Here is a 23,224-nt window from a genome sequence, read left to right as displayed (position 1 = left end):
CTTCACATATCGATATGACATGTGGGCTTTAGGATTCCCAACTTTGATGGAATCTAACAAGAGAATAAGGGTTTTTAACCCCATTACTTCATGAAACTCTCAATTCCTTGTCCTCGTCGCATCCCTGCTCCCAATCCCACTTGTCCACTGATCTCAGCCATCTCTGCCTCTCTTCATTTATGGCTTGCAGTCTCCCCTTCTAGCCACCTTGTCCCTCTCATTGCCTCCCCCCCCCCCCCCCCAACAAAAAAACAAAAAAAAAAAACTAGCCCACCCCCTTTTTTTCCATCCAGTTCCACTCACTAGCACCTTGGGCCCTTGCTCCCCTGCTCTCATCACTGGTATTTCCGCCAGGGCCATCTACCTCGCCAACAACATGAGCTCCAACTATAACATACTTTGCTGTGCAGTGGGATCTCGCCACTACTGTGCCTCCACTTGAGAACTAGTCACCACTAGCAATACTCCATCGCTGCCTAAGCCAGGGGACTGACTCTTTAAGGGATGGGGAGAGTTGAAGGAGGTAATTGGGGATCGTGGGGTGGCATGGTTAACAGCAAAGACTAAGCGATGAGGAATAGGAATCAAGACTTTCATGATGTAATACGATCAAAATCCCACTACATTCTATCGAAGTTGGGAATCCTAAATCCCACATGTCATATCGATATGTGAAGAGGAGATTTATGTTTCCACATAGTAGAGGACCTAAACTGCACCCCTTGAATAAATACAAACAAAATATCCCCGCGACATGGGAAGGAAATAAAAAAATAAGCATTAATATAGAAATAAAATTTGGACAAAAAGAAAGATTTGAACTATTGACGTATATAAAAGAAATTATTGCTAAATTAGAGTAAAAGAAAGTTCAAACAAATAACAGCAAAAGTATTATGTTATGGTTTCATTAGTCAAATTAATTATTACGTCAAATTAGATTAGGGATATGTATTGTACAAAATCTAGTCAGTAGAGTTTATTGTGAGGTTAGGTTAGATCAAAAGCAAGATACCCCCTTGACACGGGAGGGATGTTAAATAATTGAGTAATAAAACATAGAAAAATATAGACTATTGAAAAAGAGAGATATCAATTATTGACATATAGAAAATTAAAGCAAGGTAAAGTTTAAATAAGAGAACAAAAGGCGTTAACTTATAGTTCCATTGATAAGATTAATTGTTAAGTGAAATTAGATTGGGTTGCGATCATGAGGTTAGCAGATTTCGAAAGTGTTGGTTTGGGCTCAATAGGCTAATATACATAAAGATTTTGGATTTGACTTCAATTTAAAGTTCATTAAATTAACTTTATCGCTAGGACAGGTATTGGACAATTGTGTATTCTATTGGTCAAGTTGGGCTTCGTTAGATCTTACCCACACAAAATCATCAATTCCCTATTAAGAGAAGGCTTGGATTTGACTAAAAGGAACCATAACTTTTTCTTCTACCTTATTTTGCTTTTGTTTGAATTTTTCTTCGCTAGTATAAAGCAAAGAAATAAAGGGAGTTGGGCTCGAGTCAAATGAATGACAGTTTTTTCTCCTATTTTCTCCTACTCCCTTCACCTCTCTCTGAATTTTGGGATGGGGTGTTTCTCTCTTGTCCATTTAATAGGCCTATCATTCATGGTTTGTTGCACTACCTCAACCCTCTAAGTTCAGGGTGTATTTGAGTCGTACCAGAAGCAGACCGGGACGATTCCGCCCCTCGATTCAAAAAACTAGCGAGGGAGGTGGGAAGAAGAAAAGAGAGGAAAAGAGAGAGATAGAGAGCAAGGGGAATGAGAATGAGAGGGTGGAAGGGAGGGAGAGAGATAAAGAGGGAGGCGAAGAGAGAGATAAGCAGATGGAGGCTGAGGGAGCCCTTCAACTTTCCTATTTCGAACAAAACAAGGGACAGGGATCCCTTGTTATTTTTCGAAGCATTGCCAACTTCACTTAATGCTTCCGAAAAAAGGGGCCCCCGGCTCCTGTTTTCCTGTTTCCATAACCACCTCCCTCGGCCTCTTTCTCTCCCCCTCCGTCTCTCTCTCTCCCCCTCCCTGACTCCCTCTCCCTCCCTCTCTCCTTTTTCATGTCTTTCCTTATCCTTCTCCCCATCCCTCGCTACCGCTGCTGTGTCAATCCAGGCCTGACACGGAACGGCATGGTACCATACCGAACCATACTATCGCGCAACCAATACGGATCCTGGTACCAGCATAGCATACCTTGCTATTATTGGTTTGTTAAGCAAGTAAAGCACTTCCTTAGTTTTTTCAAAAAAAAAAGTTTCTCATGTTAAATTATACCATCAATACTCCAAAATCTCAATAGTTCAATCATGAGTGAGATTTTCAAGTCTAGCAGGAAGATATAGTTGCTTACGGTAAATCAAATGCATGATTTGGAGCTAGGTGAATGGCGCCCCTACTCTTGAAATTCAAGCTTGCCGTCGAATTCCGTGGTCGTAGGCTTGTTCCTCATCTACGTCACGGTGGTGCTCGGGAATTGAGACAGTTGAATTTGACTAAAATAGTCTCACTAGCTCCCGAGGTATTATAAATAATAGTAGTAGAGACTATGATATAGTAGGCTATCTGAAATAGGGAAAGGATTGTAAAGCCATTACTGTGGAGAATGCAGCCGGGAACGGCAGAATTTGGCTGATCTGGAATAGAAATAGCTATAAAATGAACGAGATACAGAGATCTGATCAGGCTTTATCTTGTAGCCTGGTCCCTTTAAACAGAACCCCAGCGCATCAGCTATAGACCGAGGACTGTTACCGAGACCCATATCCCCCTAGCTAGATGTTGGGACCTATAAACCCTTTTTTTGGTTAAAAGTTTTTTTTGTTCGAATCTTTCATTTCATTTCAAGTAATTGGTTGGTCGTACAATAAATAAAAAATAATAAATAAATTATAATAAATAAAAAATAATAAATAAATTATAATGAAAAGAAGGAACTCATGGAGGAATAGATAACTTCTGGATTAGGAATAGTTCTAATGGTCAAAAAAAATCATAAAGAATTCGGTCCGAGATGTTTCCAAATTGACCGGACAATTTAGATATTTCTAAATTTTAGGTCTAAGATAGACCGACAATGTCATCCCTGATTATAATCCACTTGGAATTCCACCACTATTAATAGAACCAACTCGAGCTTTCAACAGTTAATGCAAACTTTATGTAGCCTCAAACTAGCTACACCTACAAATACACACAAAATCACCATAACTACCCACAACCTCAAGCCTAACTTCCTCTAGAAGATCTTCGTTTATATTTGTAGTCTCTAACTTTCACATGGAAGAGAAGAAACCTAGTAGTTCACATCCTACTTGGTCTAGCTTATTTTTTCAGTTCCATGGAATTGTTGAAGCTGTGCATACATCTTCGAACAACTCCACTTTCAGACAAATAGATACTTGCCTCGCTAAAATGTTAAGCTTATGAAATAGAATGTTTGAAACAATGATATACAATTTTGTAACTATGACTTTCAACAGACAGCTGATTTATCAGTCTATTCCCGCCAAAAAGGGAGCAGGCATTATAATATTATATAGACAAAATAGTAGTTTATCTAATCAAAAATCATGTTTCATAATCAGATATCACACATTTAGAATGAAATAACCATCTCAAACTTCTTTGTCATGGTCATATAGTAGCAAAAACAATGAATAATCAAAATATATATTAAGCAAGGTGGAATTACTCATTAAAGTAAAAGAATTAGCATAGAAAAATGACAACAATGGACAAATAAAATAACAGAAAAATAAAGATTCTTAATGGCAGGATCATGCATGTAGTCAGGAATTAGGTTAAAATAATTAAGGGCTTAAGGCAAATGGAACAACCATATTCACAGAAGAGGGCATAACCAGCTGTTACTGCCTAACATCAATCATCACATAAAATACCATTACAAAATCACATTCAGGCATGCCAGTACACTTTTACTAAATCTGATAAGAGATAATTTGAAATTTGACATAGTTCCAGGCTCATACCGAAAACTAACAGTAGGTGTCAAATATTCTTTTTCGATCAACACATGCTCTTTCCACCTTTCTTCCAACTCAAGAGCCTGGCCAATATATAATAATTGATGAAAAAACTTTTTGAGGATCACAAGCATGTGTATCAAAAAGAGGAGAAAAGGAAACAGATGTATTCATCCAAGGAGAAAACTACTATAGTCTATAAATTGTTAACAGGAGATTTAATAGATATTATAGTCATGCACGTTCAACAAGTTTAGTTTCTTGACAAGATCTAGCCAAATTAGCTGAATCTGATACAGCCTATCAAGAAACACATCACGTTAGCTTCACAAATAGTAAACCATCCAGCTAGATCACCAAAGTAGAAGTGTAATTACTAATTCCAAAAATATGATAAAAGAATAATTGACTGACACAATTCTGTAATTCAATGATTATGACAACCAAGTATGTATAACATTAGTATATGATTGGATTGATAATAATGACTATGGTGCATATTTTTATTTGAAAAACATTAATTACAAAGAAATGGACACATTTTATTAAGGAAAAAAAAAAGCAGCAACAGTGACTAGCAAACTAATAGCATATTGCCTTGCATGTTAATCCATAAATGCCAAATTTCATACAGCTGAAAAGGAAATGTGGTTACAAAGCCAAGCATCACCAAAACATTAACAGAACACTGGAAGAGATGCTGTATACCTTAATGTCAAAAAGGAATGGTTGCTTCCCAAAGTTTACTGTCACCCTGATGCATTAAAAACAAAACATTCAAAATTCCAGAATCCTTGAAGGTGAAGAATGCGAATATGCATAGTGTTTAGATCAACAGAAGTGTATTTACATATCAATAGCCTCACATTTCTGTGAAGAACAATATTCTGCATCTGCTTTCACAATCGAATGAATTAAACATAGTTCTTTTATGGATTCATTAGCAAGCTATCAATAATCTAGAGAAGAAAAACTCTATATTAGAAATTCATTCATTTGAAGTAGCTTGATATCATTTGACTATAGGACATCAATCTTATGGTTTGCAACTTTGCATTCATAATGATGTTTTCATGACAAAAGGCAAGTGTAACCAAACAAAATGGAGGAAAATTTCATAATTCAAAACATACACTTTAGTGATTATTAAAGGGTTTTTTTGCGTACATATCCTCCTTAATATTAAAATTTGCAAGAGTACCATTCCAAAATTGATATTTTCATGTATACCCTTATAAAGTACTTGTTTTCTGTGTATACCCTTTATTTGCCTTTTTACTTGCATATATGCCCCCACCATCTAACGTCGCTAAGAAATTAATAGTTAAAAATTAAAAATGACTGAAATGCCCTTAATGGATAGATATGCAAAAAGAAACATTTATAAGGGTATATATGCAAATAACACTTTGCGAGGGTATTCATACAATTTCACATATTTATGAGGGTTTACATGCAAAAAAAATCTAATTTTATTTTTTTTCCTATTTCAACATGTTTTAACACTCGGATTTGTCTGGTACCTACTTCTCAATGTTTTCCGTAAAAATATTAGTTAAGAAAAATACTGATTTGACAATTAGATAACAAAAAGAGTTATGGAAGTTCTTTCACTAATCATGGAATTATTCTACTTTATTTTTCTTCATTTATAACAACCGCTATATCTTATTTCATCGAAACATAGCTTATAATATTTATTGCTATAGATGCATATACGAGGACATGTATTAGAATATAAAAAAAATAGAATCTCTTAAAGGCATACGATAGAATGCAATGATCAAGCTTTCTTGCTACTACTATACTCATGGGTGGAAGAACATCAATCATCCCCAAGCATAATCATTGAAAGACTTCTTTAGACTTATTAACATCCACAGCCATATGGTAGAAAGCCACCCCTTACGTTGTGTACCTTAAGCTACTTTTTTTGGAGCTTCAATTCTATAGAGAAGAAAATATCTAGTGTATGGGACCCATCTTGTCACAGTAATTTTAAATCAGCCACCAGCCTACACATGAGAAATTTTTCAACTCTAAAAGATGCATTGCAAATCTCATACGGTAAAAGATAAACGTTGCAAATCTCTCGCAACACATTTCTTTAAATAATTCATAAAGCTAAAAGCAGGTTCTAACCATCTTCCTATAAAAAAAGGATTTAACGAAGGATTGTCTATAGTGGAGAAGGAAGTCGAGAAAATGGTTTTGATTCCAGACGAAGAAGTGAAAGAGAGGGTCAAGAGAGATCGAAAAATTTCTCAAAGAAGGTAGAGATATTAGTTCCAGTGAGACCTATTAACCTGTTACCTACTTCAGAAATAAAAAGATACTTTCATAAATTTAATTAATTTTTAATTTAAATGAATATGATTTTGGCTAAACACGTTAGCTGAATTGCTATATCAAAAGTATTCATACAAAAAGTGTTTTGTGAGAAAATGTACGTAAATATTAATTTGGAGGGCATTCATGTAAAAATCTAAGAATTTTTTGCGCATAGACCATCCTAAAGATATGAAATTGCATGAATACCCTCCAAAATTGCTAGTTGTATGTATACCCTTATAAAGATTTTTTTTGCTATGATTACTTGTTAATGGTATTTTCGTCATTTTAATTTTAAACCGCTAACTTCTTAATGGCATTAGATGGAATGGGCAAGGTACGCCAAACTGGTACCGATCGGCATACCGGTGTCGACCTGGACCGAGTCGATACCGATTCGGGCCATACCGAATCGGTAACGACCCAGTTTGCCGCGCAGGAGCGCGCCCGGGCGCGCTACCCCGCGTGCGCGGGGTGCGTTTCCCCCGCATTTCCACGGGCAAGGCCTCGCGCATGAGATGTGTTCCCCCACGCAAGACGCGCGCGGCCGCGTCTTTTTCTTTTTCTTTTCCTTCACTTCTTCCTTCCTTCTCCTTCCTTCTCCTTTATTCTCCTCTCCTCCTCTCTTCCCCTTCTCTTCTCTTTTCCCTTCTCCCGCGAGCAAGGAAGGGCGAGCACGCCAACGAGGATCACCCCGATGAGGCCCGGTACCAGTAAGGCCCTGTTTGGGGGAGTTATGAGCAGTAGAGCTGTTTGAAGTAGAGTTGTTAGAAGTAGAGCTGTCTGAAGTAGAGCTGTTATAAAAAGCTATTTGCTGTTTAGTAACTACATTTGTAAAGTGTTGTGACACTTTAACATATGTTTGATAAACAAACTGAGAAAGTACTTTTGTATAACAAAATTACCATAAAGGACATTGCATAGTATTATCCAACAGAAAATAATAAAACATAACATATATTAATACATAAATATACGATATAGTATAATATTATTGTAATATAAAATAATATTATTATAATATAGCATAATAGTAATATAATTATTAGAGTAAATTAATTTTTGATAATATAATATAATATTAAATTATTTAACATAACATATTAATGTATTATGATATAATGTAATATATATTATATTGATAGTATAATACAATAATAAAAGTATAAAATACTATAATTATTAGTATAAATTAATTTTCCATAATATAACATAATATTAAATTATTTAAAATAACATATTAATATATTATGATGTAATGTAATATAATATAATATTTATAGTATAATATAATAATAAAGGTATAAAATATTATAATTATTAGTATAAATTAATTTCCCATAATATAACATATTAATGTATTATTATATAACGTATTATGATATTATATTTATATATAATACAATAATAAAGGTATAAAATATTATAATTATTAGTATAAATTAATTTTTCATAATATAACATAATATTAAATTATTTAAAATAACATATTAATGTATTATGATGTAATGTAATATACTATAATATTTATAGTATAATACAATAATAAAGGCATAAAATATTATAATTATTAGTATAAATTAATTTCTCATAATATAACATAATATTAAATTATTTAATATAACATATTAATGTATTATGATGTAACGTATTATAATATTATATTTATAGTATAATACAATAATAAATGTATAAAATAATATAATTATTAGTATAAATTAATTTTCCATAATATAACATAATATTAAATTATTTAAAATAACATATTAACGTATTATGATGTAATGTAATATAATATAATATTTATAGTATAATACAATAATAAAGGTATAAAATATTATAATTATTAGTATAAATTAATTTTCCATAATATAACATAATATTAAATTATTTAACATAACATATTAATGTATTATGATATAACGTATCATAATATTATATTTATAGTATAATACAATAATAAAGATATAAAATATTATAATTATTAGTATAAATTAATTTTTCATAATATAACATAATATTAAATTATTTAAAATAACATATTATTGTATTATGATGTAATGTAATATAATATAATATTTATAGTATAATACAATAATAAAGATATAAAATATTTTAATTAAAGTGTAAATTAATTTGTCATCCTCCGAATGACCATTTATCTCTCTAACAATTTTTCTTGCGGAAGGAAGTCTGACGGCTAGGGTTCTTGGCTCCAGCAGATTTTTAGGTTTATAAAGGAACAAACTATGTAATTATTATATTTTAATATGAGCATTTTTGTCAAAAATACAGCTTTCTGACAAAGCTGAAAATAAAATTTTCGGAAAGCTCCAAATTGGAGCTCCCCCCAAAAGCTGTTTTTCAGCTTCCCGCAAAAGCTGAAACAGCTTTTCGAAATTTTACCAAACACCATTTTTTATCTAAAAGTATTTTTGGATGGTCAAAAAGTGTTTTTTGGCCCTCCAAAAGCTCCCCCAAACAGGGCCTAAGTCTTCTTCTTCTTCCTCTTCTTCTTCCTCTTCTTTCTTCCTCTTTCTTCTTCCTCGCGTGCGGGGGCGCGCTACCCCGAACGTACCAGTGCGAACCGGTCCAATTTGCACCGGTACGCAGCGAAAACCATTTTTCACGGCTAAACTATACCGGTTAACCCGATACCGGATGGTACATGCTGAACCGGCCGGTACGGGCCGGTTCAGCATACCATGGGTATGGGTACATACGAAAAAAAAAAGAAAAAGAAGGGTATACATACAAAACAAGTGTTTGATGAGGTTATACATGCAAATATCAATTTTAAAATGATATTCATGCAAATTCCAATATTTATGAGGGTATGTATGCAAAAACCCTATGAATAAAACAAGGCCTGCAACATCTTCTTATATATATTTAATTAAATATTTTGATGCGAGTCTTCCAACTCATGAGATTTGGTACTGCATGTTTGACAGAAGCCTCCCAACCCATGAACTAGCCTTTTAGGTTCCATGATAGACATATCTTCTTCCCAAATTTCTCTTGCCCAAAAGGTTGGAATCAATTCATAGAAAGTTAATATCTAGTTGAAGACCATGTAATATGGCATTCTTTAATTAATGTGGATCCTTTATCAATAAAGCAAACCCTATACTGATGAAATAAGACCCATTTTATGAAGGTATCTCCTAAGTCCTAAGTATTTTTATCTTATCCAATCATAATAAAGATACATGTGTATATGTACATACATACATACATACATATATATATATATATATATATATATAAAAGTTTATTTATGTTATGCACAAGCAAAAAAGGAAGAACAAAAAGTGCTTAACAAAACAAAAATTGAACAAAAGTACAATAAGAGAAAGATCTTTGTCACTTAAAAACTCCCATAACCTGCAAAAAAAATGGAACCAAAACAAAATTGTTCTCACCCTCCCTAAATCACCGTACTTTTATCAGAAATTTGCCCATTTTGACCTCTTAGATAAGATGGAAAACTCATGATAGCCATTAATAGTTAATGCATTGTCAAAGTATGGCCATGGGAGTTGGCAATGAAACCCCTTGAAGAAGGTGAAAGGGAAAAACTAAGGGGAGCTTCTGATATTTTTCAGCAGAAATCTTAAAAACTTCATCCAACTCCCCTCTTTTAAGAAAATTATCACGATGTGCAAGTAATATCACCTGAGAACTTAGCATGCCCATGCTTAACTTTCCAAAATTGGACTTTCAAATTGACTTCCAAATATTAAAGAAAATTTTTGTCAAAAGAGAAGAACTGAAATACTTAGAGAAGTAACCCTTGAATCCTCATTTGCTGAACCTTCAGAAGAAAATTTATCCTCACATGATTGCAAGCCAAAAATGAGTTCCTAATATCATCCTTCTTTATATTCCTTTATAGGGATGACAAATCGCCTCAATCTAACAACTCAAAGCAAAAGTCTACATAAAGGCACCTCTCTCAAGGTTGATGTAGAAAAAGCAACCTCCATGTTTGCAGTTTGGCTTACACTATAGTCAACAATTTTTCTTCACCATACTCATCTTCCATGTGAATAACATGGTATAGACATTTCCACTGTCCAAATGAGAGAAACACTATCTATCAATTGCAATGATTGAAAAAGGGATAATATTCGCATTTGATATTTAGAGCATGTTGATTGAAAGCTTTATTCCACCCTTGATTCCAAAGGCTGATTAAAGTTGTCCCTGGCCACGTATACACTTAACACATAAATGCATGCAAAACGAATATAGGTGTGTAGAATCAGGTGTGTGCAAAACAGGCATAAGTGTAGACTAAGCCTTATGCTATGGTGGCATTTGGCGACCCAAATGGAATCACTATGGTGATCTTAGACCACTAGTGATCCCCATCCCGAGGTAATCTGATTTTCGATGATCTAAAATCATTGTGTTTGGTATGCTATATTCCAATGATTAAAGAACCACACTTATCCATAAATAACCTGTTTGGTATGTCATGAAAATCCAAAATCACTGACCATATAACATAAAAACTACACCTGGTATATTCCATATATTTTGCAACTACAAAACGAAATTCTTAAATAAATCATAGGAAAACATGCATGAATAGCCCGCAGTAGTTGTATGCAATTCATATGTAGAATTGTTTCGATAGACCAATTGTTATTTTGACAGTAAAATTACTGATCCTATAAAAATATATTAATTATTATTATAGTTCTAATATTTTTATTTATACTTATATTATATTATTATTTTAAAATATTTATTTTAATAAGGAAGATAAGGCAAATAGAATTAATGTATAAAAAAATTTCATAATATAAATATAAAATACAATATTATGTTGCTATTATAATTGTAAAAATATAATTGAATAATAATATGATAATAATATAGCTAATGGTATATCATAATATAATATATGTCATGAATACTATATATGTAATATCAATATAATAATAATATTGATATAATATATTAATAATATATTGATATATCAATTTTTTTACTGGATTGAGGGGTATTTTTGTCCCAAAATTTCAGCCTAAGATCACTGCCATGGGGTAATCTTGGAAACTTTTAAGATCACTAGGTTGAGTGGTGATTTTAGAAGTAACGCTAATTTGGGATCACTGCCACATAAGATCACGTAGATGCAACCAAACATGGTGATCTCGTCACCCCCACCCACATCACCCTTAATCTTAAGGTCATCACCCATACCTAACACCCTAAAGGACTGGATTTTAAATTTTTTTAAGAAATTGTACTCTGCACATACTAGAGTTATATTGGCCACTATATACTGTATTGACGAGGGGCTAGTAAAGGAACCTTGGTATGCCCCAATTTTAGCAAGCCAAGGTCGAAGCCCCATATCAAGGTGTACCACCCATGATAGACCATATCAAGGTATATTGACCCCACATCACTTAGTGCAACTTTATTTTTTTCATTTATTTGCGAGTGGCGGTACTAGATTTGTGCCACCAGCATATTTTGGTACATCCTATAAAGGTCAACTAATACGGGTCTATACTTCAATGTCTAAATCCTTGATGATAAAAGATATAATCCAACCCCCACACCTCCTTATGGACAAGAAACAGAAATTCCAAATTCTGCTACCTTGCATACAAGACTCAAAAAATTAAGCCCAGTCATGCAAGGCATACCTTCCCTCCTAACTCTACATACAATCTCTAATCTCACAGAGTGATACTCATCCTTTCACCTTTTCTACAATCTTCTATGCAATTTTTTAGAAACACATGATCATCTAATCATAGGTTAAAAATTTTTAGCTTTTTTATTTTTGGTCAGATCATTTCAATCAAAAGAAGACAAACAAAATAATAATCTAAACTGCATGCAAGTTGTAAATATGATAACTTATAAAAGTAGAAAGCAAAATACGGAAGGAACTTTTCAGCATAAGCTGTCCAAAATGTGGGTTTTCAAGGAACAAATGTGTTTATGTTTATACACAGGCACACAGGCACACATGCACACATACACACACATGCATTCGTACATTGAAATGTAAGCAAAAGTTAGTGAAATGAAAAGAAAACTAATTGATGAACAACTGTAATCATGAATAGAACTAATAGATGCATTTTTGGGAGATATATAACTGGTTTCATGCAGCACAAAGCAAAACAATTACCTTTTCACAACCCATAACAGTTCAACAGGACAGAGAAACTGAATTTCATTCCAAAACTAAAGTCTCTCCTTGTTGTAATTCGATGACAGCTTTTGCTAAAGACATGTAAAAATATGAAACTAAATAGGAATATTTTACAAAGTAGTCAAAGTAGTCCTACAATCAAAGAAAGATGATTCCCTTTTCACCCAGCAAAACTTCTACTAAATCTCTCAACCAATATATCCAAATCAGATAACAAAGAGTATCTTATTCCCAAAGGAAGATTGGATGATTAACTTGAAATTACTCCATGGTACATACTGGGAAACAAATTATTGTAAGGATGGACTTGCCAACATCGACCGTAAAACTCTACTTCCATGCTACATCCATGAAAATGGACTACTCATCCTTTATCTGCTCCCTTCAATTTCTTGTTTGCTCTTTATCTGGTTTCGCAGTCACAACTTCCATTCACAATAATATCAAAAAGTAGATGAAAGGTTCCTTCCTGTGCCATCTAGAGCTAGCTTGCGCCCTTTAAAAAGAAGCATGGGTAACCAACCAAATGACACCAAAAAATTTAAAATAAAGTCTCATATTTGGATCTAGCTTTCAATTTATACCAGCTATGTTTTGATAATTTGGGAACCCTTCTTGTTTTAGATTTGTACCCTATAACCAACCTAATCTTGATGAGATAAGATGTGGAGGTGGTGGTAGCGGTCATCATATAGAGCTTCTCAAAGTCCATCACTGAAAATCATGCTTCCTCTAACCTAGCATTTGGTAAATGCAGTCATTAGTTGCCATTTGTAAATTTTAAATTTTAAGTATGCAACAAAGCACCATATCATAGTAACATCATCCACCTAAGTACTTCCACATACTAGAGGCAGCCTTTCAGGAGATTTGGTATCATAGTAACCTCATCCACCTAAGTACTTCCGCATATAGAGGCAGCCATTTAGGAGAATTGGTATCTACCACTAGAGGCAGCCATGCAAGAGATCTGGTATCCGCCACTAAATACACAAATAGCGAAAGACCTAATCCACCAACTTAAGGCCCTCTAGATTATAATAACATCAAAACTCAAAATGCCATAGGTGCATCACCATGGACTCCAAATAATCCTGATATAAAGTGAAAAATTTAAACCATCTAGACACAACATGATTTCCAATAACCATCTCCTCTTCTCAGAAGCATTTCTCAAAACAAATGGGATTGCTTCTATATATAATTTCTCTCTATGTGTATGTATATATTCCATAAGACGCCGAATTTTCTCTTTGGCACCTTGACCAATAAAAAAAAAAAGGTGGCTCAATGCATGACTTTCCTGAGAGGTCTGAGAGGGTCAAATATAAGTATCCATATCCCCACATGTAGAAAGGTTGTTTCTTTGTTTCAAACTTATGACCTTAAGTCACCATGAAGCAACCTTACTATTGCGCCAAAGCTCACCCTCCTCCCTTGACCATAACCTTTTAGTCATTATACTTGCAAGCCAGTTTCAACAAATTTACACCAACTTGTTAAAATCAAAGGTTGGTAAAAAGGTAGACTTTCTCCACTAGAAAGTATATTTGTTATAATAAAACAGCTACGATATATTTCAAACCCAAATTTCCAATTTTGAGTTATTCGACCATGTGAAAAACACCAATTTATCATCCTTGCCGGACATTAGAAGGCAAGAATTACATGTCAGGTGATTTGTTGTCAATGATTGCCAGAATAAAGTCATGTAACAATTTAATAGCATAATGAAGACAAAATTTAAGACTCTAGTTGCAGAACATCGCAAGAATTGAATATGAATGGGGGTATAGCATACTCTTCGTTCTGACTGTGAAGAGCAGTAGTAGGATACAGGGGACCTTTTATATCCTTGACAACATTTCCTACAAGTTCTCCATTTTTCCTGCACATCAAAATGCATAAATAGTAAACTTCCCAAACCATTAGAATGACATAACATAGTTAAAATTCAAATTTGAATATAGAAACTAATGTAATATATAGAAAAGAATGAGTGGTTATTTTAGTACAAAGAAAGCATCCACCAACTTGACAAATTAAACTCCATATTACCAGACTCAATCCTAGCCTTGAATAAGTTTAAAATTGAAGCTTGACTTCAGACATTAACAAAAAATCACACTGAAATATTCATGATCATTTTATGCAGACACAAGCATTCAACTTGACAAATTAAATGACATGTTGCAAGAGAGAAATCTAGACTAAGGGCATGTTTGATATTGCTTCTGCTTTTTCCACAGGGCTTTTTTTCTTTTCAATCATTTCAGTATAAGTACTTTACAGATAAGCATTTCTTTGATTGTTTGGCCTTTGGTAACAAAAAGTGGAAGTCTTTTTAAAATCTATTTGGTTTCAATTATTCTGATCAAGGATTTAACACCGGTGGCATGGTTTGCGCTGGGACGTGCACCATGCTGTACTGAAATAAAAAACAAAATAAAATTTAAATTTCAGCCTACTTTATTAAAAACATTTCAAAAAATTGTTAGTAGTGTCACACTGACCCATGCTAGGTGCCAGTAGTGGCCCATCATATAGTACATACCATCCAAAATGGGCCAGCACCTGATACCATGATTCTGCTAGACTCAATCTAACATTTTAGGGACTTTTATCTAGTTTAAGGTTATTAAAATGACCTATCGTAAGTTGGCTCTGGGTTGAACCAATAGTGAGTCGATTAAAAGTAAATTTACCTAATTCATGTGCATCACCAAAATTCTACTCTTAAGCAACATGAATTGGTTATTTTATGAAAATAAAATAGTTGTTTCATATAAGCTAAAGGTTGGATTTTCTAGTTTTTTCCCCACAAACACATTTTTTTATTATGGTTATATAAGAAGCACTTTAGGATATGGAGAAACATGAAATAACCGCAAAGATAACCCTAAATAGGAATACCTGGTGAATGAGGATACATAAAGCTCACCCCACCAAATAGTTGGGATAAGGGACTTAATAATTATGATTATATAAGAAGCTTTTTATATGGAACATCACCAAAAACATTATTTTCCTATTTTACTTCAAAGCCATAGAAGTGCTTTTTTAAGCAATGCCAAATGAGCCTTAAAACCTACCTGAACAAGTTGAAACCTTGGATATTGAACTTTGAAAATAACACATCGACCATATTAATTATTAGCTACTGGTTTCACTGCACAGACTATTGTTCAATGACTCGAAGGAATAAAGACGAGATATTTGAAAAAACGATCTCCATCTTGAGAAAAGCTTCTGAAAACTGCGTGCTGGTGTAATGTTGTTCTGCCCACAACAGAAGGCAGGATGTGTCAACCAGAACAACAAGTTATTAGAGACATTACAATGAAACCCAAGTAGCTAATGATTCTCCATAAAAGTTTTCATTCAAAATACCAACCAACTTACGTGAAAAAGAACTGTTGAGAGGCATAATTAATCCCAGCACCTACAGTATCACCAGATGTAAATGTGGGACCAAAGGGATATCTTTTCCCCCACCCATGGTAAAGATACCCATCGTCCCCATGATACCCACAGCTATTTGGTTCCCAACTGCAAAAAAAAAAACACACCGAATCTATCAAATAGAGTCATCTAAAGGAAAATATAAAAATAATCGCCTCATATTTATCATGGCATCATTCTGTGAACAAAACTCAGAGAGAGAGACAGAGAAGGAGACAGTAGTTTTCAATAAGGAGGAAACAAGTTTTAGATATTCTAATCATGTGAATTCATATGCAACAAAATTATATAGATCAAAAAAAAAGATAATTTGTCCCAGATGGTTGAGGAAATAAGAGCATGGACCAACAACCACCACATGCAGTACCTAAAAATACCATAGATGTATAGTATACAAAATGAGCCAAGAAGCCATGTTGCAAACAATGTTCTCTATCAAACAAAATTGTTTAGGAAACGCTAATCATATTTTTACCTTCTAGCCCTGTTTCAGAAAGCAGACACATGGACCTTGTAGGATTAGGCAAACTCACATCCATGCTTAGTACATGATGACAAAAGAGACCCCTATGTGCAAGCCAGTCACCTAAGACCTTTTTGTGCAGCTTTACATGAATCAGGAAATTAGGCATGTAGAGAGAGCAGATTAACCCCTTGCCCTTCTCGTTGATGTCCAGAACTTAGTCAGAGCTCCCTAGTTGCCTGACTCTTGATTACTTGCCTGTTTCTAACTTTGCATTAAATATTCATAATTTGGCAGAGTTGCTTATTGCACAACAACTCACTTAAAAATTATTTTCTCTCTGGTTGGTTGATTGCTATATTAAAATCTGTGGGAATGATTTGTACTTTCGCTACTCAAAATTTGTTTTTGATTATTTATAGAAGCATTTCATTTATGTACTCTTCCCCCATCAGTGTCTTATAATTTAAGAATGTTCTTTTTATTTTTTCATATGTTCTAGTTCTACTTTTCAAACTTTTTGTACAAGTCTCCTTATGCACCAAATTTCCACCTGTGTGCTATGTATTCCCCAAACAGCATACTTACCACAAGTCCCTTTTGGAGCAGTGATCCTATCTATGAAATCAAAGCTTCTAACAGGAAAACATGAGGTGGTAATCACCTTTTTGAACAAACAAAAATAAATTAAAGCATCGAAATCAACATGGAGTATGCTCTTGCACGATTTCTTCTTTTATGTTTTTCCGCAGTCTTGCTGAACTTAAGTATTGGGAACATACTGCTCAGGTACCAGAAGATAGATAACACTTTATATGGAAGGCACTATAGTTGTCGGGCATCAATTTGGTCTTTTTAAGTTTAATCTCAGAAAAGAGCATTAGGGGACATGCTTATATGTACATAAACTAATCATTTCCACAAAATATGCATATAACCCACACAACAGAACCAATTTGTGCGCTAAGATTTATTGGATTTCATTAAAAACTGTTAGCATGCCTAAATAACATAAACAAATTATTTATTGAATGTCCATACATGTATCCCACTCCTATTTTATGAGTGCATAGACCAAGTAATATGACAAGAATCGAATATGGCATCAAACAATGAACAGTGAATATCCATCAGGACTATAAGTACATCCAAGAACATAAGTACTATAAGTACTAGCAAGTAGGATCCTTGTTGGTGGAAAAAATCGAATGGTGCATCCAAGAACATGTACGAATCACAGAAGTAATCCTGCTATACAACAAATAAAGATCCATCTTCTTCAGTCCCTTATGAGATGTCAAAGCCAACATCAATATATTTATTTGGTGAAGTCGATAAAAGCAAGGAAAGAATCATGTCTAATTCAAAAAAAAATAAAGTAATAGTGCCTTCAAAGATAATTCTCATGATTAAATGGCACTCTTCAAATTTTTTACATAGGTCTTTCAACTGCAGGGACTCTGCTGAAACTTCTCCATCTTTTAGTCAGAGCACAAGTATAAAGATCAGATCCCGAGCTATATGTTCTGATATTCCAAAAAATATTAATACTCTTACATTGATCGGCAGAAAAAATTCTAATTCTTGTCCACTTATTTCTTTTAATGGAGCAAGAATCAAGAAAACATGACAGAAAGCACTGCAACAACATCAATGATAACTTCAACATTGGCCTAAAGATTATGTAAATAAATTAAATAAAAGATTATTGCAAATTCAAATACCTAAGGGTGAATCCGATGACAGGTAATAAAGCATTGTTTTGATTGCAGTATAGTTCCTCAAAAGACAACTTCTCAGTATCTCTACAGGTTTCTAACAAGCGAAACTCCTGATACTTTTATGCAAATGTTTTAAAAATAAAACCCTATTCATTTTGTTTCCATCTTCAAGTGCAGATATCAGGATGAGATTTCGAGTTTCTAAATCCATCAAATTAAAATTTCCCGTTCTAATCTTTATTTTCTTTTTTTCTTTTTCTTTCTTTGGAACAAATGACGCAGTCAAGAAAACACCATGGATTATGGCAGAAACAATAATGCTGACACAAAATTTAGCATACTCATTGCACAAACAAATTAAACAACATTGAAATGAAAACTCGACGGGAATGGAGTTATCTCACCCTGGCTGGCGCCGCAAGTCGTATTCTTTAGGGGTGAATCCGATGGCGATCCTGCCATGCTGACCAGCGTTCTCGACCTTCATCTCGAAGTAGTACACGGTCCTCCTGGTCGGGGCGGGGCAGTTAGCCTGCACGGCGCCGACGTCGTGCCCGTGCTGGGCAATGCCCAAGTAGCGGACCGACAGCTTGTCCGGCGACATGTAAAGGAACATGCCGGAGCTGTTGAACGTGTTGAGGTGCGACGGTTCCTGCTCCTCGGCTGGCTCCTTCGCCCTCTTCCACTCCGGACCGCTCCACCATCGCGATGAGAGGCCGAAGAGGTTGACGGCATCGGCCGCCGGCGCCGGTTGGTTGTCCGCCATTGTTTCCACCTAATACTCCTGCAAAGATTCGAGAAAATCGACCAAGAAACATAGGATTTTCCGCATTTGAATCGAAGAGAAAAAGAATCTAGCAAGAAACGAGAACGAAGGTTGGATTGGGGATCTTACCTTCTTGACTCGATCGAGTTCTTGTTTGCTCTTCGAAGAATCCCAAAGCCGGAGGGGCTAGGAATTCGATCGGAAGAAACCCTAGCTCCGCCAAGAATCGCAATGGGGGCGAAGCGATGGAATGGAGCGAAGACGTGAGAGACGAGGATTTAAACAGACGGACGTGGAATCCGAGAGAGGCTACCGACAAAGAAAGGCTTCAATTGTGCTATTATTCTATGACTAAATTGCCCCCGTTCAAGAAAGCCGCATGGAGTAAAGAAATCAACTGATTGTTGGTATTAATCGTATTGTATAGGTGTAATTTAGTCATTACGTTCATGCTGGTAGCCTGCATAGGCTCATTCATCCCCGGCGTCCGGATCCCGGATGGGAAACGGAATGTTTTCGTGGAGCGGGCTTTCCCGATAAGTGAAACGCGACTACGTTTCCCAGCGGTTAATATATAAATAGCCGACTCCATCTCTACTGCAGGGATGATTGTGACACACAGGACTTCAAGATTCGAACATGTTACATGCCATTGGATCTCCTATTGATTAAAGTTCATCAGGCTAGAAGCTCTGCACAAAAATCTGTGATGGGGAAAAAAAATTGAAGCTAGAAAAATTGTCATAGTTTCAAAAGGGTTTTGTTAACTAACCATTAGATTTCAAAAGTTTTGAGTATCACCCATCTCCCCCTTCTGATGTGGAGCGTAGATCGCAAATCGAGACCAATCAAGATAAAGGTGAGATCAAAATAAGACGATCGAACCCAATAATTTGTTTAAATAATATTTGTTAAAGCTTTACTATATGAGTAAATATGTCTGTGTAATTTTGATTAATTATATAAAAGCAAAATTTATTGTATTTAGTATCAATTTCAGTGCATGGAACGAACAAAAATATTATTGCCAATGTTTCAAAGGAGTTCCAATGTCATTAGGAAAACAAATTATTGAGAAACAACTAAAATGTGGTGACAAATTGGCTCAATTGAATTTGAGCGTGGCTTAATAACATTCATGATTTAGCTTGAAGCAGAATTGATTTTGAATTGAAACTAAAGATTGGTTTAAAGTGAATTAAAATAAAGAGATTTTGATGATTAGATAAGAAGGAGCAGAGAGGAAGATCCATTTTTGTCCCTTGGTGCCTCGGTTATGGAGAGCTTTTCACGATATCAAGTTTAGGCCCCGTATTATTACTCATGTGTAGAGATGAAGAAAGCTCGTTATTGATGAAATAAAGTATCTCAAGGTTGATGTTACCATCATGGACACCAACATTCATAGTAGAGAGAAAAGTAAATACTTGGCACTAGTTTCAATTAGTTGTTAGATTGGACCATTGCAATATTAGCTATGGGATGAAATATATTTTACGTTAAGGTTGATATGTAATGCATTTTTTTTTTTTTGCCTTTAAGGTGGGGACAAATATAGCCATTTATGAAACTTAGCGTTGGATATATTTATAAACAAAAGAGTGTCATCTTATATTGCTCTTTCAATGAAACTACAATTGATAATGGTAAGAATTACTATAGAGTGGCATCTATATTAGAGTCATGATCAACTTTAGCGGACATTATTATTCCAATCTGCTAGGAGCTTGAGGATAAGTATGCACAAAGTTGTAGGTAATGGAATAAATAAATGTAACAAACCTAAGAATTAATAAATATTATATTTAAAGAAACAATTTGTGCTATTGCCCTTTAACATAGGATTTGTTCAGTATCAAAGTTCTTTATTGATTCCTCTAATTCATTGGAAATAGCAATGGGTTCATTGACAAAAAGAATTTAAAAAAAGATAGTCTTTTGATGAAAAGCATTATTAGCGGGATCCTCTAGATCATTTATAGATGGACCCATAAGAATAACATCAAAATTCGGGTTTGCTCATCTACTTTCTTTATTTTAGGGAACATAAGAGTTTTATCAATTTTTTCCATCAAAATTGGAAGGCTCAGAATATTTGTCTCCCCTATCAATTTGCTAACATGAAAAAAAGTTGACATGACAACTTTTTATTTGCTAGATTTGGTAGACTGCAAGCATGTGGTCCATTAAATCCATGTCCATCCGATTAATAGCTATATTCATGTACTTCCCCAATTTATAAAGGATTTTGCATTTGTTTACTTTTCTCCCCTCCATTCCCCAACGTTCCTCTCCACACCTCTCTTTTCCTTGTTTCCTCTCTCCGATCTCCTTTTCTTCCTTCAAATCCTATAAAGCAAAAACAAGAAGAAAAAGTCTAAAGTTGCATTCTAAGGGATGAAAGAAGAGCATTAGAGACCTTGCTTGTTCTTTGGTATGCACTTTTTTTAACCCTTAATTGATTTGCATTCATTCCAATTTCAAAGTTGAGATGTTTTATTTCATTATATTGTTTTTTTACTGCATACTTAAGAAATCCATATGAGATCGATGCATGCTTTATATTTGAACGTTGCAATCATCTAATCATCTTAGAGATCTTGATTCAATTTCTTTTTAATATTTTATTTTAATTTCTCTCTTTTATCATGCTTCAATCTGAATAATGCATGAATTCTATGATAATATGATCAAGATCTTGCACACAAATAATAACAATCCAACTATAAAATAACTTTTCATAATAATTCAAGAAAGATAAAATTATATATATATATATATATATATATATATATATATATATATATATATATATATATATATATATATATATATATATATAATCTTAATATGCATTTAGTTATCCATCAAATTTTATTTTGAGGCTTTGGTTGTTTCCCTTATTTTATTTTTCTTTGTCACATGTAGCAATTATTCATGTCCTCTAATTCTTTCTTTTCTATAACTTATAAAACATCTATTATCTTAACAGATTTGGGTTTTATTAGACTCATGCCGAACTCCAAAGGAACTTCCATTTTTTCAAGTCCATTGTATACCGGAAAACAATCATCTCTCTCTATCAAAAATTCTATTTCTACTGAAAGTCTTTTCATTGAGGACCAGCCTTCTTGGCTTGATGACCTCCTTAATGAGCCAGAGATACCATTAAGAAAAAGAGCTTATCGACGCTTATCAAGTGACTCTTTTGCCTACTTAAATGCATCTAATATCTCTTTGAACATTGATAATTTAGTTCTCGATTGCTACAAATATTACTTATCCATCAGCTTCGTGGGAACAAAAAGAATTAGATTTTTTTACAAATGTGCAGCGCCCATCTTATTATACAGAGGCAAATTCAATTGAAAAACCTCAAAAAAATGGATGGGATTCTACAATGAATAATGTGTTTAATTCAAATAATAATCTGACTTTAACAAGAAATGAGACTGAATAATTAGGATCATCATCTGCTACAAGGGAACCTGATATTTTGGCTTCTAGTGATATTGAAAAGCTATCAAAGGAGGATTCTTCTCTGAAAGGCTCCACTAAGCAAAGGGAAGGTTCTTGGATAAAGCTTACTCAATCTGAGATGGAAGCAAAACGAGCTAAATAGTAAGTTATTTTGTGATTTATTCCCTAGCTCTTTAGACAATTTTAGTAACTTTCGTTGTTGTGATGCTTATTTGACTATGATAATTGTTTTTGTACATGGATTATTTAGCTCATCCTAAATTTGCTTATATTAGGACTTGGGAAATGAGGATTTATTTAATTTACTTAAATGTAAATCCATGCTCTATGCTTTGTCATTTTTACTAGCTATATTTCGAAGTATCCGTGAGACTAAGAAATTAGGTTGGACCAAGCCCAATTAAATAAAAAATAACCAAGTATTTGAATAAACAAGCTTATATATCATGTATACATACACATACACGTATATATAATTTATTGTGGATGTAGATACTTGCTTTTTTCTCTCACATAATGAATCAAAACTTTGAGATGCAGAAAGCATAAACACCATATTATGTTTTGTAGCGTGTCATATTGTAAATTTCTAATTGTGCTAATTTCACCATTGATATTGGTAGAGTTGTATTTTTTAAGCTCTATTTACCTCAATTCTCACTATATTTAGTGCAATTCTAACACTTCAAATAATACCAATAATCAATTTAGTGAATGGCCCAAAGAGAATTTGTGTTTGGAAAAATAATTTTTTTTAGAAAATACCAACTAATTCATATTTGATATATATGATCCCTTCATTTGCCC

At 33.9% G+C, this 23,224-nt stretch overlaps 1 protein-coding gene across 1 annotated transcript in view; it reads right to left on the bottom strand.

Moving 5' to 3' along the window:
• Nucleotides 1–19,231, bottom strand: part of LOC103716604 (ran-binding protein M homolog) — a 30,152-nt gene extending 10,921 nt beyond the window's left edge. Inside the window, exons 1-6 of the mRNA XM_008804656.6 lie at nucleotides 19,067–19,231; nucleotides 18,576–18,955; nucleotides 15,928–16,074; nucleotides 14,327–14,413; nucleotides 4,716–4,761; nucleotides 4,014–4,090 (exon numbers count right to left, since the gene is read on the bottom strand). Coding sequence (XP_008802878.3) covers nucleotides 4,014–4,090; nucleotides 4,716–4,761; nucleotides 14,327–14,413; nucleotides 15,928–16,074; nucleotides 18,576–18,937 — 719 coding nt within the window. The 5' untranslated portion in view covers nucleotides 18,938–18,955; nucleotides 19,067–19,231. The remainder of the gene's footprint in view (nucleotides 1–4,013; nucleotides 4,091–4,715; nucleotides 4,762–14,326; nucleotides 14,414–15,927; nucleotides 16,075–18,575; nucleotides 18,956–19,066) is intronic.
• Nucleotides 19,232–23,224: the final 3,993 nt, after the last annotated feature.

Source organism: Phoenix dactylifera, chromosome 2, assembly GCF_051530095.1.
Source record: "Phoenix dactylifera cultivar Ajwa chromosome 2, Ajwa_hap1_PhDact_Kaust_v1.1, whole genome shotgun sequence".
Classification (NCBI taxonomy): Eukaryota; Viridiplantae; Streptophyta; class Magnoliopsida; order Arecales; family Arecaceae; genus Phoenix; species Phoenix dactylifera.
Note: the sequence above shows the minus strand (reverse complement) of the source record. Positions and strands in the feature narration are given on the sequence as shown.